The 14,591-nt window shown below is 38.3% G+C and overlaps 1 protein-coding gene across 2 annotated transcripts; it reads right to left on the bottom strand.

Moving 5' to 3' along the window:
* Nucleotides 1-475: 475 nt before the first annotated feature.
* znf217 (zinc finger protein 217) lies at nt 476-12,605 on the bottom strand. 2 transcript variants are annotated; one of them, XM_034695022.1, is made up of 5 exons: nt 12,330-12,605; nt 4,726-6,106; nt 4,132-4,239; nt 2,060-3,403; nt 476-1,938 (listed from the first exon to the last, which is right to left on the bottom strand). In XM_034695022.1, the coding sequence occupies exons 2-5, from the start codon at nt 6,050-6,052 to the stop codon at nt 1,826-1,828; spliced, it is 2,892 nt and encodes a 963-aa protein (XP_034550913.1). In that variant the 5' UTR covers nt 6,053-6,106; nt 12,330-12,605; the 3' UTR covers nt 476-1,825. The 2 variants fall into 2 exon arrangements, with proteins under 2 accessions (XP_034550913.1, XP_034550914.1); XM_034695023.1 differs by having other exon boundaries at nt 12,316-12,595.
* Nucleotides 12,606-14,591: the final 1,986 nt, after the last annotated feature.

The raw sequence follows: 14,591 nt of genomic DNA, 5'->3' as shown, positions 1-14,591 counted from the left end.
TAATATTTTAGTGTTTTATTATCCTAGTAATTTATTTTATTTTAGGGTTTTCTATTTCCAAACATCTTATTTTACCTCCAGTGTTTCCTCATTCAGATAAGATAAGATATTACTTTATTGATCCCTGGGGGGCAAATTCAGTTGTTACAGCAACCCAGACATAAGTACAATCAAGAAGAAGTTTCAATAAGTACAATAAAATAAAATAGATATCATGAGAGCGATTTCTAAGCTTGTTCAGCAACTTCTTATATTGATTTGTTTTATTGTCATTGTTATTATTATTATTGTTGCATATATTCAGTTCTTAACCATAGGATTGTGGTAGACGGAGTCCTGAGGAAATGCTACATTCAAATTCATGCTAGTTTTCCGTGACAACCAACCCTAGCTTTAAGTAAAGTACTCAAGTACATTTACTTTGTAACTGTCCACCACAGGTAATGTGTGTATACAGAGTATCAAAGAACACCACTCAGTTGTTCGCCTCTCACTTTATTATTGAAATGTGTCATACAAATCTCAAACAATATTTTTATTTTACATAAGTACACATGTAATGTGAATACCAAACAACAAAAATAATTTAACCCAAGGCTTTCAAAGTGGAAAATACAAATATACTAAATCACAAAGAAGACTTAACAGCTTGTAAATACGAGTTCACCTGAGACTCTGTTCACAGTGTAGAATATAACACGCCGTATATGAACAAGGCGGCTTTTTGCATTTTTGTTTTTAGGTAAGCAAACTGGAGCAACTCATGAGAAACTCTCAGACTAAACACGCAGTCCAAATAATACAGCCATGAGCTTTTAATACACAAACAGAACCCTGGACAGCTTATGGATTCAAGGCACCGCTGAAGCAGATGATGAAAGCCACAAAATCTGTTCTGCGTTTGAAACTGGGCTCAGTTTATACCGAGCATATCAAAGATTTCACAACCAGAATTGTGTCACAGTAAATCACGAGCCACGGGTTCGATCGCTCCGTCGCCAGATGTGTGTGTTTAACGCGGTGCCTGACGAACACATGTCCATCTAGTTACACGCTAACTCAGAACATGTGTCCGCTGTCTGCGCGGAGGCCCGGCTGACATGATAGCTACAGCAGCTTTGCAAATATAACAGTGTTGAGAGCACAACATGAGGTAGACCGCTTCAACATACACAGGACTCGTTTGTGTGGCCGAAGCCGTCAAGTTATTCCAAAGGAAATCCCACACACACCCTTCAGTGCCTTGGAGAGGAAATAAGACTAGTTCTGAACTGTCGCCTTTAACACAAATCATATTTCATACCTTTTTATTTAACAGAATTTGATGTACTGAGAGCTAACAGATATATTCCACTTATGTTATGTCATAGACATTTACAGATAACTGAGTAGAACTAGGTCAATTATGGATTCAGGAACGTTTTGAAAAAAGGAATATCCCAGTGCACACCAGTGAAATCATATCTTTAAGGAGAGTTTATCTGCACCTTTTATATCTGACAAAATATTCAACTTAAGACCTCAGCCCTGAAATGTTTTACAGCCCAACTTTCCTTGAATGAAAAAAAACAAACAAAAAACACTTAGCACAGACCAACTCTCTTAAACGTGTATATTCAACTAATTTTCAAAGAAGTTCTCCAAAATAAGGTAGCAGCACAGTTTAAATCTAAAGAGAAGAAAGAAATACTTTTTCAAATATGATACATTAAACCGAGTACCAGAGAGATTTTTAAAGGTTCTGGTACAGGTTTGAAAAAAAACAAGAAAGCCCCCGTCGTTTGCACTTCAAAGTCTTTCACCTTTTTTTTACCTTGGTGCCACTTTAGGTACTTTTGTCAGTGGTCCCATAGCGCTGGTTAGGGAAGGGGCCTGAGGGGTCTCTCCTCTGCAGGTTGGGCAGAGTAGGTAAGTGATGGTACAGCACAGTTCTGCCCCCTGAGGAAGAATCTGTAAAGTTAACTCTCTAAAAAAACATCTGGGATGAGCAGATATCAAGTAATCCAGTTACATAAACACTGTACGTCTGTGTGTGTGCCTCTCCTAGCCTAATAAGTACCTGCTCTCGGGTTGGTCAGGCCTCCGTGACTGCTGTTGCCTGGCGTCCCGTGGTAGAGCGAGGCCAGTTCATTGGCTGTGTAGGGGCGCAGGAGGTTCATCATGCTCCAGTCAGTGTCCAACCCTCCCATAGCTGAAGGTGTTGTTTTCAAAGTGTCAGAAACGGCAGGTGTGCTCTGCCCCTGTGGCGTGGTGATCACACTTCTCCCTGAGATGAGCAGCCTGTTGGATCCGTCCCCTGCTGCCCCTCTGAAGACGGGCTTCTCACCGCTCTCAGCTGCCCTTCCTGAAGGCACCACATACTTTAACCTCTTGGTGGAAGGTTCTCCAAAATCCATCTGGGGGAGGCTCCCGAAGCGGCTGGAGAGGCAGAGCCTCGCGGCGTCCGCGTGCCAGATGACGCCGCTCCTCACTGGGTAGCTCCTCTCGCCGATTCCCACTCGATCTGGAGGGGGGAGGTGATCCAGGGGAAGTTTGGCACCTGCGTTTGACTTCCTCATTAGCTCTGTAAACCTGGAGGACTCCTGACTGGGATGTGGATCAAGTCTGTGACGCTGGGTTTCATGGACATCCTGTGAAGGTGCCTGGATTGCGGACTGCTTAGGACCATTAGGTGGGTTAGCTGGCGTCTTTTCTTGTTTTGCAGGTTGAGGAGGCGGGGATTTGGTTCGACGAGGGTGACGGCGATCAATCATGGGAAGTGGGGTGACATCTTTTCCCTCAAGAGCAGGGGGGCAACCTGTGTAGCGCTTTTGCTTCACACTACTGTTCCTTTTTGCCCCGTCTGACTTCTCTTTGTGCGTCAGCTTCTTGTGCATCATCAGAACCTCGGGGTACATGGTTTTATAAGCACAGGACGAACAGCCGATTGGTATTAATGCATTTCTTGGTTCTGCACTGGCAGATATAGAGAGAGACACTTTTAAGGACAGATTTAATGGGGCCTCGGAGTTCTCCTCTTTTATCTCCTCCTTTTCCATCTTCAGGTTAACAGGTACGGGGCGCTTTACGACCACATCATCAATCGGGGAGTAAGCAGACTTAGCAATTAATTTCTCATACTCAGCATTCATCTGGATGAGCGGTTTGCTCGGCTTGCTGTCAAATCTGTCCTCTGGCGTTCTAGCGGAGCTCGGCCTGGCTGCAGGGACCCAGAGTTTGGATCTGTTTGAAGCTGCTTTTTCGGCTCCATGTTTACCGTCATTAGGAGAGGGCAGCAACTGAGCGGGCCTGCTGGGGATTTCCATGCCAGGTTTGTCTTTGTGGCGCCGGTCCAGGTGATATTTAAGTGAAGTCTTCTGGGCTGCGGCGTAGTCGCAGTAAGCACACTTGAATGGTTTTTCACCTGAAACAAAAAAGTTAAAAATAAGTCACATATTTAGGACTTCTAATTTCAGCCAAGTGTGTTATATTTAGGGTTGCAAAATGCCAGGAATTTTCAAAGTTTGAAACTTTCCATGGGAATAAACCAGGAATTTACTAAATTGAAGGTTGGCTCTTAATAGAGAACTTAAATATAGTTAGGGAAAATATATTTTAGCATAATCCTGACTAAAACAACCAGATTTCATGTAAGTACAGTTGAATATCTCTGCTATTCCTCAATCACATGCACATAGCACACTGCTTACTGCAGGGCTATTGAGACCACACCCCCTACATGCACTGTGCATTCCTCCATCACATGCACAGAGGATTTCTAGAATCCTGCAGAGGCTAGGGCTGAGAAGCTTGAGGGAAGATGCTTTTTTATTTGCATGTTGAATGGGACTTTTTTTTGGAGGGTGAGGGGCTCTTTTCATTGAACATTTTGGATGGGACTTTGTTGGAATTGGATTTTTGTTCATTTTTGAATAGGTTGGGTCGGGGGGTTAAGTAATATTTAACTCAACATTCATGTTTTTGTTCTTCAATGAAAGAATGTATGATACCTTTTCATTGAATTACCCTTAATTCCCAGTTAATTCCCAATCGAAAGTTTCCAATTTGGAATATTTCTAAAATTCCCCAGCTTAACTTGCCATGGAAATTTACAGGAACCTTTCCACCCCTTTGCAACCTCTTTATATTTACCTGTGTGAGTCCTCAGGTGAACTGTGAGGTAATAGCTTGATCGGAATGATTTGCCGCAGTAGCTGCATGCTTTAGATCGGACTTTTGATCGATCATAACCGTCTTCACCTGCAGGATAAAAAAGACAAATACAGAGATCAGTACATAGAATTGATTAGGACAAAAAAATAAACACATATGGGCATTTTTGATTGAACTAAATGCAAAAAAAAGTGAGCTTTCAGAACTCAGAAGTTTGTGTTTGAGATGCGCTTGGATCAGGTTACATCCAAAGAAAACCTCAGAGGCGTTCTCCTTTGAAAATGAACGTAACTTGTAGACCTTAAAACAAACTTCTTTCAGTTCAACATCAAGCCTGAGTTCAGGGACAGATCTGACTTCATGTTAAAGGTTTGATGGAAACCTGTAGGAGTTTGTTTAAAGGTCTGCATGTCTATGCAGTGACAATTCAGTCATTTCATTTATTTAAAAGAGAGTGCCTCTAAGTGTTTTGTTATACGGTCTTTCATCAGCAGAGGGAGCACTTGGTAGCAGAATTTATTGCCTCAAATATTCAACTTCCTGTGTCAATCACATGAAGAGCCCTAAATATACCTGGACTCAGATTCTCTGTCATCGCAGCCTCCTCAAATCCCTCCTCAGAGCCCTCCTCCGTGTTCTCCAGCGAGTTCACCCTCGAAAGCTTCCCCTCCAGCGAAGAAGTCGGACTCTCTTCTCCTCCCCTCTCGCGTTTGTGGACCCTGGAGTGGAGGACTAATTGGTGGTAGGTCCTAAAGGTTCTCTGACATTCCTCACAAGTAGTTGGCCTTTCTTTATGCTTATCTTTTTGCATCAGAGACCTCCTCTGAGGCCGGGGGTGTTCTGCAGGAGCCGGCGTCTGAGACCGGAGCTCTCTCCCGAGCGCATCTTTTGTAGCTTTGTCTCCTTGACCTTCCGTCCAGATATTATTCAGCTCCTCCTTATCAGAGCCGCATTCTTCGTTGTCTGTGCTTGCTTCCTGGCCGAGGTCTTTCACTGTGTTGGGACCCACTGCTATCTTGCCCTTTGTTGCGAGTTGCCAGGCCTGATATGTGTTGAAGGGATCCAGCTGGGGGATCCATTTGGATGATCTCACATGTTGCAAACCATTTCCTACAGAGTGAGGCCTCAATCCCAGACTGTGAAGAAAGGTTTCCTGTTTTTGAGGGGCTTCGGTATCTTCATCTGTGCTCTCCTTCTCTTTCTCTTTCCCCGGCTCCATCTCTCGGTTGTGGACTTTACTGTGTTCCACCAAACTGTCGTGGTCCGGGAAGAAAAACCCACACACCATGCACATTTTGTAAGCAGTGACTACAGATTCTGGTGCCGGTTCCTGGGTGATGCCGTTAATTGTGCCGGGGGTCTCCTGGTCTTGCTGGGCCTTGCTCTTCACTCCTGGTCTGACATGCATCTTCATGTGATTCTTGAGGAACCACGGCTCTCTGAACCGCCGTCCGCACACATTGCAGCAGTACGTAAAGTAGTCCTTGTGCTTCCTCATGTGGGTCTCCAGCTCACCGGCGTCTTGTGAAACCTGACCACACACAATGCAGCTGTGAATCACCTCTTTCTCAACAGGGAGGCTGCCCGGTTTGGGCCGGGGTCTCTCTCCTGGGATCCTGAACTCTGCTTCCACTCGAAGAACTGCCGGTTCGAAGAAAGTAGTGGGGTGCTGTGTTAACACGTGGGGTCCTAGCTCATCCTGGTGGGTAAAAGTCTGATCACAGAACATACAAGGCACTGCTGCTGCACTTCCTCCTGATTGCAACATAGCCTTCTCAGAGTAGGAGGTGTGTGGCGTCATGCTGGAGACCGGCCCGGGGATGCTTGCATTGTTACTAATAAGGATATCTTGGGCAAGGCCATCTGGGCTCTCAAACGGCAGCATAGAGTGAGTCGGCATTTTCCTCTGAGGGTTGGAAAACGACGCTGTAAACACCGTCCAGAATTTTGGCACCTGGAAAGAAAGGATAAAAAGAGAAGGAGGGTAAACATCAGAACATGATCAGGTAGCTCCTACCTATCAGTTTGAAATCCAACCACGAACAGAACATTTGCCTCAGTCATCCTGAAACAGGAAATGTATCAACTACACGGATGGCTCATTTCCTCTGGCCACTGATACATGGTACAGAAACAGCACAAGTCTTATCATGAGTCACTCTAAGTGTGCATACCTGGTGTGATTAAGAACCCTGGCTTGGACAAATGGTAGCTTTTGTTAAATAAAGAGAAACTGCTTTACTTCAACAAGAGAGGAAGTAATGAAAGTAAGGAAATTCTAAATCCACTGCAGTTGAATAAAGATGCTTACAAATATCTGAATGTTGAATAAATGCACTGCAAACACTCAAAATCTTACCAAGTGAAGTTGTCTCATTTTCGCTCAATTGATTTAAGATACATTTACTTAACAAGTAACATTTGATCAAGATAGAGGGAGTTGTTTTAAGACATCTTAAATATCTTGTTCAGTCAAACAATCTTGAAATGATCTTGTTTTGAGTTGTAATTTAGAAGAAAGAAGATTTATTTTACATTTCAGACATTTTTCAAGCTGAGATCTTATTTGTAGAAGATGGATAATCTTGATTTAAGACAAACACTTTACTTGATTTAAGTAAATGCATGTTATTGGAGGATCTATCAGAAAACAGCTCAGAAAAAAAAGAAAGAAAGAAAAGTTGTTTTTTTAAAGGGTGGGTTTCAGTTTTCAGACACTGTTTCTTCTAAATCAGATAAAAATATACATCCTCAAACTACATGCACACAATGAACCTACTTTTGAGCATAGCTGGCTTATACTAAAAAAAACAACATGACTGAATATTAGTATATCCAGCTCACTATGAGAAGACATTACATCTCAAAATGCTCAAATTAAACTTTATAATCTTATTAGTACAAGATGGTCTTAAACCTAGAGAAGTGCTGCTATAATACAACTCAAATTAAGGTGAATATATCTCAAATTAAGAAGTTGACTTGAAGAAATCTATTTTTGAGTGAAAAAAATACTAATTGTTAGCATTCCTGGCTTATTCTGAGTCACTAAGCTTTAAAATACTGGTGAAATATTGCTTAAAATACATTTCCCCTGCCAATTTTAACATCACAGTTTTCTAAATATAACATCTTATTTTAAGAAATCTTACCAAGCAAACTTTCACTTGTTCTACTTCAAGGTAAAAGTATCTTGAAATAAAAAAATGTCTTGTTTTTGGAGGGGCATTTTTTTCCTGTGCAGTAATTTGTCGCTTGTTTCATGACACTAAACCTATAACTTCTAATTTAGAAACCTTTGTTTTAGTCACATCCCTTTATAAGATTTAAGACTGTCGTACTTTAACTGGCGCTAAACAACAAAGATTAAAAACCTTGTATCAGCCTACATCTCTTACCTCCCTTGTTGGCTCACACAGGCTACACTCATGAGGTATGCTCTACATATCTTATCTCCCTTCCTGAGATTTTGTCACAGCGTCTCTCTCAGCTTGTTATAATCGACCGCTTGTATACACACAGAGAAAGTTAAGTTTGACTCGCACATGACTGGAGTGACTGGACCGACGAGTTTAAAGGCTCAAGGCTCTAGAGTTAATGCAGGTGAAGAGAGTAACGAGAGGAAAACGTTCACCAGGTCACGTCTTGATTTTTAATCCATCTTGAAACATGAAGTCAGCTTCATAGTTACTAAAATGGAAACTCCTTCTATGAGTTGCGAGTCATTTTCCAGTGAATCATCTGAATTCTTTCCAGTCATATCTTCATATTTTCACATCACACCCAGTTACTATTATTGTTGTAAACTGTAATGGCAATAATAGGTGGGTTTAGGGTTTCAAGAAGTCTACATGGTGCTACTAAACACAAGCTCTCACAGAGGGGAAATCCCAACCTTAGGTTCCTACTTATTTCCCAGTGAATCACTTCTTTCCTCTTTCATTTTATGGCTTAATATTCTAAATTTGGTGCAAACCTTTTGTTTTTTGTTTCATTTAATAGAAGGTTTTTTCCTCAAAGTACTTTAACACATTAAAACCTACTTGCATTCCTTTGCTTTTAATAATGTGTTACCCGTTTAAATGTGTTTCTGTTTTTATCTTGTGTCATTTTTTCCATAGCATTTACTCTAAACTGTAAACTGTCTGTTAAGGTGCTATATCAATGAAATCAACTTTAACTTTCACATATTTTAGGTAAGCTAATGCAACTGGTATTATCTTCAACTATACGGTAATATTTTGAACATGGTACCTAACAAGCTAGTATTGTTTTAATTGCTATAGTGCAATTGTAAAAGTGAATACTGTGAGAAAAAGCTGCTCCAGTATGTAAATCATACCTCTGCTGCCAAATATCAACCTTAACTCAAAAGTGAGAAACAGGTTTCTCTTCCAGTTTGAGTCACCATGTCACATCATGACTCCTGGCGGTGGCAATAATGACATCACCCTGCACTTCACCTTCTTAGGAGCACACCAAAGTTAATCAGATATATCGTGATTTATCAATGAATGATTAATTTGCAGTTTTATCCCAGAATCCTTGTATTGTGATGTTATCATGATCATCTGATTTCCAACTCTACTTCAAATACTGTGACAGCCCTTTAAATATGCACAAGCTGCTCCTTTATAAAACATCAAATGACCTATAGTTAAAGAAGTTTTTCTTAAAGGTACAGCGTGTAGAATTTAGGAGTGTTCAGCAGAACAGACAGATATGGAATATAATATTCATAAGTATGTCAATGAGTGTATAATCACCTTATTTAAAAATGATTTTGTATTTGTTGACTTAGAATGAGCCTTTTGTATTTACAGAAGGAGAGGGACCTGTCCATGGAGGCCGCCATCTTGCTTTGCAACATTTCTACAGTAGCACAGAATGAACCAACTATACACCATGCACATTTTTTTTTATAAAGATGACTTGATAAAAGGAAGGATCATACTTATCATGCATCACAGGAGCTTTTTTTCAAGGGGTTGAGCAATGCCGTTACATAGTCCCCTTCGACACACTGTACCTTTAAGACACTGGTCAATAGCAACTCATTTTTACAGCGCTATAAATAGGCAAAACTGTGGTTAAAGGGGAACTGAAACATCCATTTCTTTGTTATTTATTTCAATTCTCTTTTAATAATATATGTTAGCATTTTAAAAAAGGAACCTACATGGTATTTCTTATGCAGTTTGATATAATTACTTTGCCTGGAAGTTCTTTTAAATGGTACAGTGGAGCTTCTTTTCCCAGGATTGAGCAATACTATTATATATTCCCTGATAAGTATGATCTTTCCTTTATCAAGTAATCTTTATATAAAAAAATGTGCATGGTTTATAGTTTGTACAGTAGAAATGCTGCCATGCAAGATGGCAGCCTCCATGGAAGGGGTCCCTGTCCTTAAGTTTACAAAAGAGTTCATTTGCAAAAACAGATAACTCTGTTTTTATAAATGTTCAAAAAACATATTTCTTTTTTATATAGATTCCTGATAGTTACATTTTCAAGATACCTCTGAATAGTAGTCATTTTGACTTAATCAAAGCCACCCAACCTTAGTTGATTGATAAAACCAAAAGCTAGTAATAGAAAAACTGTTTTTTGAAACATTTTTTAAACTTTTTAAAAGTGAGTTAACTGTTTTTGCAAATGAACTCTTAAATAAGATGATTATACACTCATTGACATACTAATGGATATTATATTCCATTTCTGTCTGTTGCTATTTTTTCTACACACTGCACCTTTAACTAGATGTAATTACTTTCCCTGGGAGTGCTTTTAACTCAGTCCAGGTGAGCCGATGCATGAGCCAGTGTGTTTTCCCTTTAAAGCACATGCATGCTTTGTGTGAGGCAGCGTTAACATTAGCCACCTTGTTATTCAAGTGACCAATACCGTTATATAACCCCCTTTCTACACACTGTAACTTTAAAAGTACTTCCAGGCAAAGTAATTATATCAAAAATATTTTAGGTTCCTTGTTTAAAATGATACTATGTTAAAACTTTTATTATGAAAAGATAATTGGGATAAATAACAAAATGAATCAATGTTTCTGTTTCTCTATTTGTAGAGCTGTAAAAATGAGTTGCTATTGAACAGTGTCTTTAAAAGGTACAGTGTGTAGAAGGGGAATATATAAAGGTATTGCTTAACCCCCGGACACTGTACCTTTAAGACACAAATTCATTTTTACAGCTCTACAAATAGGCAAATCTGTTGTTAAAGGGGAAACCGAAACATCCATTTCTTTGCAAATTATCCCAATTCTCTTTTAATAATATAAGTTAACATTTTAAACAAGGAACCTAAATTGTATTTCTTATTTAACTTGATATAATTACTTTGCCTGGAAAGGTCTTTTAAAGGTATAGTGAAGCTTCTTTTCTGAGGGTTGAGCAATACCAATATATATTCCTCTTTCTATACACTGTACCTTTAAAAGTACTTCCAGGAAAAGTAATTATATTAAATTAAAAAAGAAAAACAATTTAGGTTCCTTGTTTGAAATGTTACTAATGCTAAAACTTTTATTATGAAAAGATAATTGGGATAGGTACAGTGTGTAGAAGGGGAATACATAATGTTTTTCTACACACTGCACCTTTAACTTGATGTATTACTTTCCCTGGGAGTGCTTTTAACTCAGTCCAGGTGAGCCAATGCATGAGCCAGTGTGTTTTCCCTTTAAAGCACATGCATGCTTTGTGTGAGGCAGCGTTAACATTAGCCACCTTGTTATTCAAGTAACCACAGCCCCCATTAAAACCATTAAAGTGACCAATACCGTTATATATTCCACTTTCTACACACTGTACCTTTAAAAGTACTTCCTGGTAAAGTAATTATATCAAGTTAAAATAGAAAAATAATTTAAGTTCCTTGTTTAAAATGTTACTATGTTAAAACTTATATTGTGAAAAGATAATTGGGATAAATAACATAGAAATCAATTTTTCTGTTTCTCTATTTGTAGAGCTATAAAAATGAGTTGCTATTGAACAGTGTCTTAAAAGGTACAGTGTGTATAAGGGGACTATATAGCGGTATTGCTTAACCCTGGGACGCTGTACCTTTAAGACACAGATCAATAGCAACTCATTTTTTTGCTCTACAAATAGGCAAACTGTTGTTAAAGGGGAGACCGAAACATCCATTTCTTTGTTATTTATCCCAATTCTCTTTTAATAATATAAGTTGACATTTTAAACAAGGAACCTAAACTGTATTTCTCATTCAACTTGATAAAATTACTTTGCCTGGAAATGTTTTTAAAGGTAGAGTGTAGCTTCTTTTCAGAGGATTGAGCAATACCATTATATATTCCCCTTTCTGCACACTGTACCTTTAAAAGTACTTCCAGGCAAAGTTATTATATTAAGTAAAAAAAAGAATAATTCAGGTTCCTTGTTTAAATTTTACTATGTTAAAACTTTTATTATGAAAAGATAATTGGGATAAATAACAAACCGAGCTATACAAATTAATTGTGTCTTTAAAAAGGTACAGTGTGTAGAAGGGGAATACATATATTGTTTTTCTACACACTGCACCTTTAACTTGATGTAATTACTTTCCCTGAGAGTGCTTTTAACTCAGTCCAGGTGAGCCAATGCACGAGCCAGTGTGTTTTCCCTTTAAAGCACATGCATGCTTTGTGTGAGGCAGCGTTAACATTAGCCACCTTGTTATTCAAGTAACCACAGCCCCCATTAAAACCATTAAAGTGACCAGTTACACGTTAAATCAACTACTTCCACTCCTTTAAAAGTCGCTTGTTTTCAAACAAAGTTGCTATTACGTGTCTATGTGTGCATAATAAGCACAACACGAGGAGTTGGTTCAAACCATACAAATCAAAATCAGTCATGTTGGAGGCGTTAAATCCGGGTACTGTCCCTTTAAATCATAAGAATCCAGTTAACGTTACACCAAAGTAAAAACTCGATACATTAGTTATTTGGTGTAACAACACACTGGTGTTAATCTGCGTTCATTTATACGTGTTTATGCTGCTTGGTTAGTCGCTTCCATGTTAGTTTAAGAACACTTTAAAAGGAATAAGTAACTTAACGCTAACGTGGCGAGCTTTGTGGTAAAAACATGAACTCCCAACTGACGACACTCAACGTCTCAACTGTAGAAACTCACCAAACAATACCTACCAAGGGAGAGATTTCCGGATTAATAATGACACTGACAGTGCGAGCGACTGACTTCAGTGAGCGAGGTTTGTTTGTGTGAGTTGTTTCTTCATGTCCACACACAGCGCCGGGGGAACGTCGCCGGAGGAGGACGAGCTCACCTATTCAATTGTTTGAATGTGAGAATCAAATTTGTTCTACTTGGCGAGTCCTCACTGTGCAGCTGTTGAGTTCTGAGGCGCGCGCCCGCTCCCCTCTCTCTCTCTCTCTCTCTCTCCCAACGACTCTAACACAAGGGAAGATGGAGCGCGTTCACGACAAGCTTCCACCACCACCCCCCCAAAAAAACGCATAGGGTAGTCACGTGACCACGAATAACAGAGAGGGATTACTACATTTATTCACTGGAGAGAGGAAGATAAGTTTGTTTGAATGGTTAAAGGAACTTGTAACGAATCCTAAACACATTAAGAAGGCTTAGAACAGAAATTAAATAATATGAATAAATTAAAAAACAAAGTTTCTATTTTGAATACTCAACTCAACTTCATGCAGCTCAAAGTGCTTCACAGAATAAAAAAGAGGGATTACTACATTTATTCAGTGAAGAGAGGAAGATAGTTTGTTTGAATGGTTAAAGGAACCTTGTAACAAATCCTAAACACATTAAGGAGGCTTAAAACTGAAATTAAATAATATAGATAAATAAAAAAAACAAAGTTTCTATTTTGAATACTCAACTCTCAACTCAACTTTACTTACATGTAAACTTGCAGCTCAAAGTGCTTCACAAAATAACAGAGAGGGATTACTACATTTATTCAGTGAAGAGAGGAAGACAAGTTTGTTTGAATGGTTAAAGGAACTTATAAAGAATCCTAAACACGTTAAATTGGCTTAGAACAGAAATTAAATAATATAAATAAATAAAAAAAACAAAGTTTCTATTTTGAATACTCAACTCTCAACTCAACTTTACTTATATACAGTATAAACATGCAGCTCAAAGTGCTTCACAAAATAACAGAGAGGGATTACTAAATTTATTCACTGAAGAGAGGAAGATAAGTTAGTTTGAATGGTTAAAGGAACTTGTAAAGAATCCTAAACACATTAAAGAGGCTTAGAACAGAAATTAAATAATATAAATAAATAAAAAAACAAAGTTTCTATTTTGAACTCTCAACTCAACTTTACTTATTTATGGTTTCTTGGGTAGTTTCTGTTGGCTTCATGATATAAAAAGAGTAAACACAGTTGTTTGATGAAAACGTTGTTTCACCCAACCACTAACCATGAGTGAAAAAAAGTTTTTCTATTATCATTCATATTCCCTGAAAAATGGCCCAAAAAAATCACAAATTCTGCCAGGGTATGTAAACTTATAAGCATAACTGTATAAACATGCAGCTCAAAGTGCTTCACAAAGTAGCAGAGAGGGATTACTACATTTATTCACTGAAGAGAGGAAGATGAGTTTGTTTGAATGGTTAAAGGAACTTGTAACGAATCCTAAACACATTAAGTAGGCTTAGAACAGAAATTAAATAATATACATAAATAAAAAAAACAAAGTTTCTATTTTGAATACTCAACTCTCAACTCAACTTTACTTACATATAAGCATGCAGCTCCCATGCCTGGGAGTGCTTTTAACTCAGTCCAGTTGAGCCAATGCATGAGCCAATGTGTTTTCCCTTTAAAGCACATGCAGCGTTAACATTAGCCACCTTGTTATTCAAGTGACCAATACAATAGAAAAATAATTTAGGTTCCTTGTTTGAAATGTTACTATGTAAAACTTATATTATGAAAATATAATTGGGATAGTTACCAAAATAACAGTGTCTTAAAGGTACAGTGTGTAGAAGGGGAATATAATGGTGTTGCCTAACACCCCCTGACACTGTACCTTTAAGACACAATTCATTTGTATAGCTCTACAAATAGGCAAAACTGTTGTTAAAGGGGAAACAGAAACATCAATTTATTTGTTATTTATCCCAATTCTCTTTTAATAATATAAGTTAACATTTTAAACAAGGAACCTAAATAGTATTTCTTATTTAACTTGATATAATTACTTTGCCTGGAGAGGTCTTTAAAGGTATAGTGTAGAAGAGAGGAAGATAAGTTTGTTTGAATGGTTAAAGGAACTTGTAACGAATCCTAAACACATTCAGAAGGCTTAGAACAGAAATTGAATAATATTAATAAATAAAAAAACAAAGTTTCTATTTTGAATACTCAACTCTCAACTCAACTTTACTTACATTATATAGC

This window comes from Notolabrus celidotus, chromosome 11, assembly GCF_009762535.1.
Source record: "Notolabrus celidotus isolate fNotCel1 chromosome 11, fNotCel1.pri, whole genome shotgun sequence".
NCBI lineage: Eukaryota > Metazoa > Chordata > Actinopteri > Labriformes > Labridae > Notolabrus > Notolabrus celidotus.
Note: the sequence above shows the minus strand (reverse complement) of the source record. Positions and strands in the feature narration are given on the sequence as shown.

What these genes read in the sequence shown, in the direction of transcription:
- znf217 (XM_034695022.1), bottom strand. Translation starts at nt 6,052, where the DNA reads ATGCCGACTCACTCTATGCTGCCGTTTGAGAGCCCAGATGGCCTTGCC. An exon ending in TCACCTGAGGACTCACACAG is followed by an intron (nt 3,404 to 4,131) that starts GTAAATATAAAG and finishes TTTTTGTTTCAG; the next exon opens with GTGAAAAACCATTCAAGTGT. An exon ending in CCTGACCAACCCGAGAGCAG is followed by an intron (nt 1,939 to 2,059) that starts GTACTTATTAGG and finishes ATTCTTCCTCAG; the next exon opens with GGGGCAGAACTGTGCTGTAC.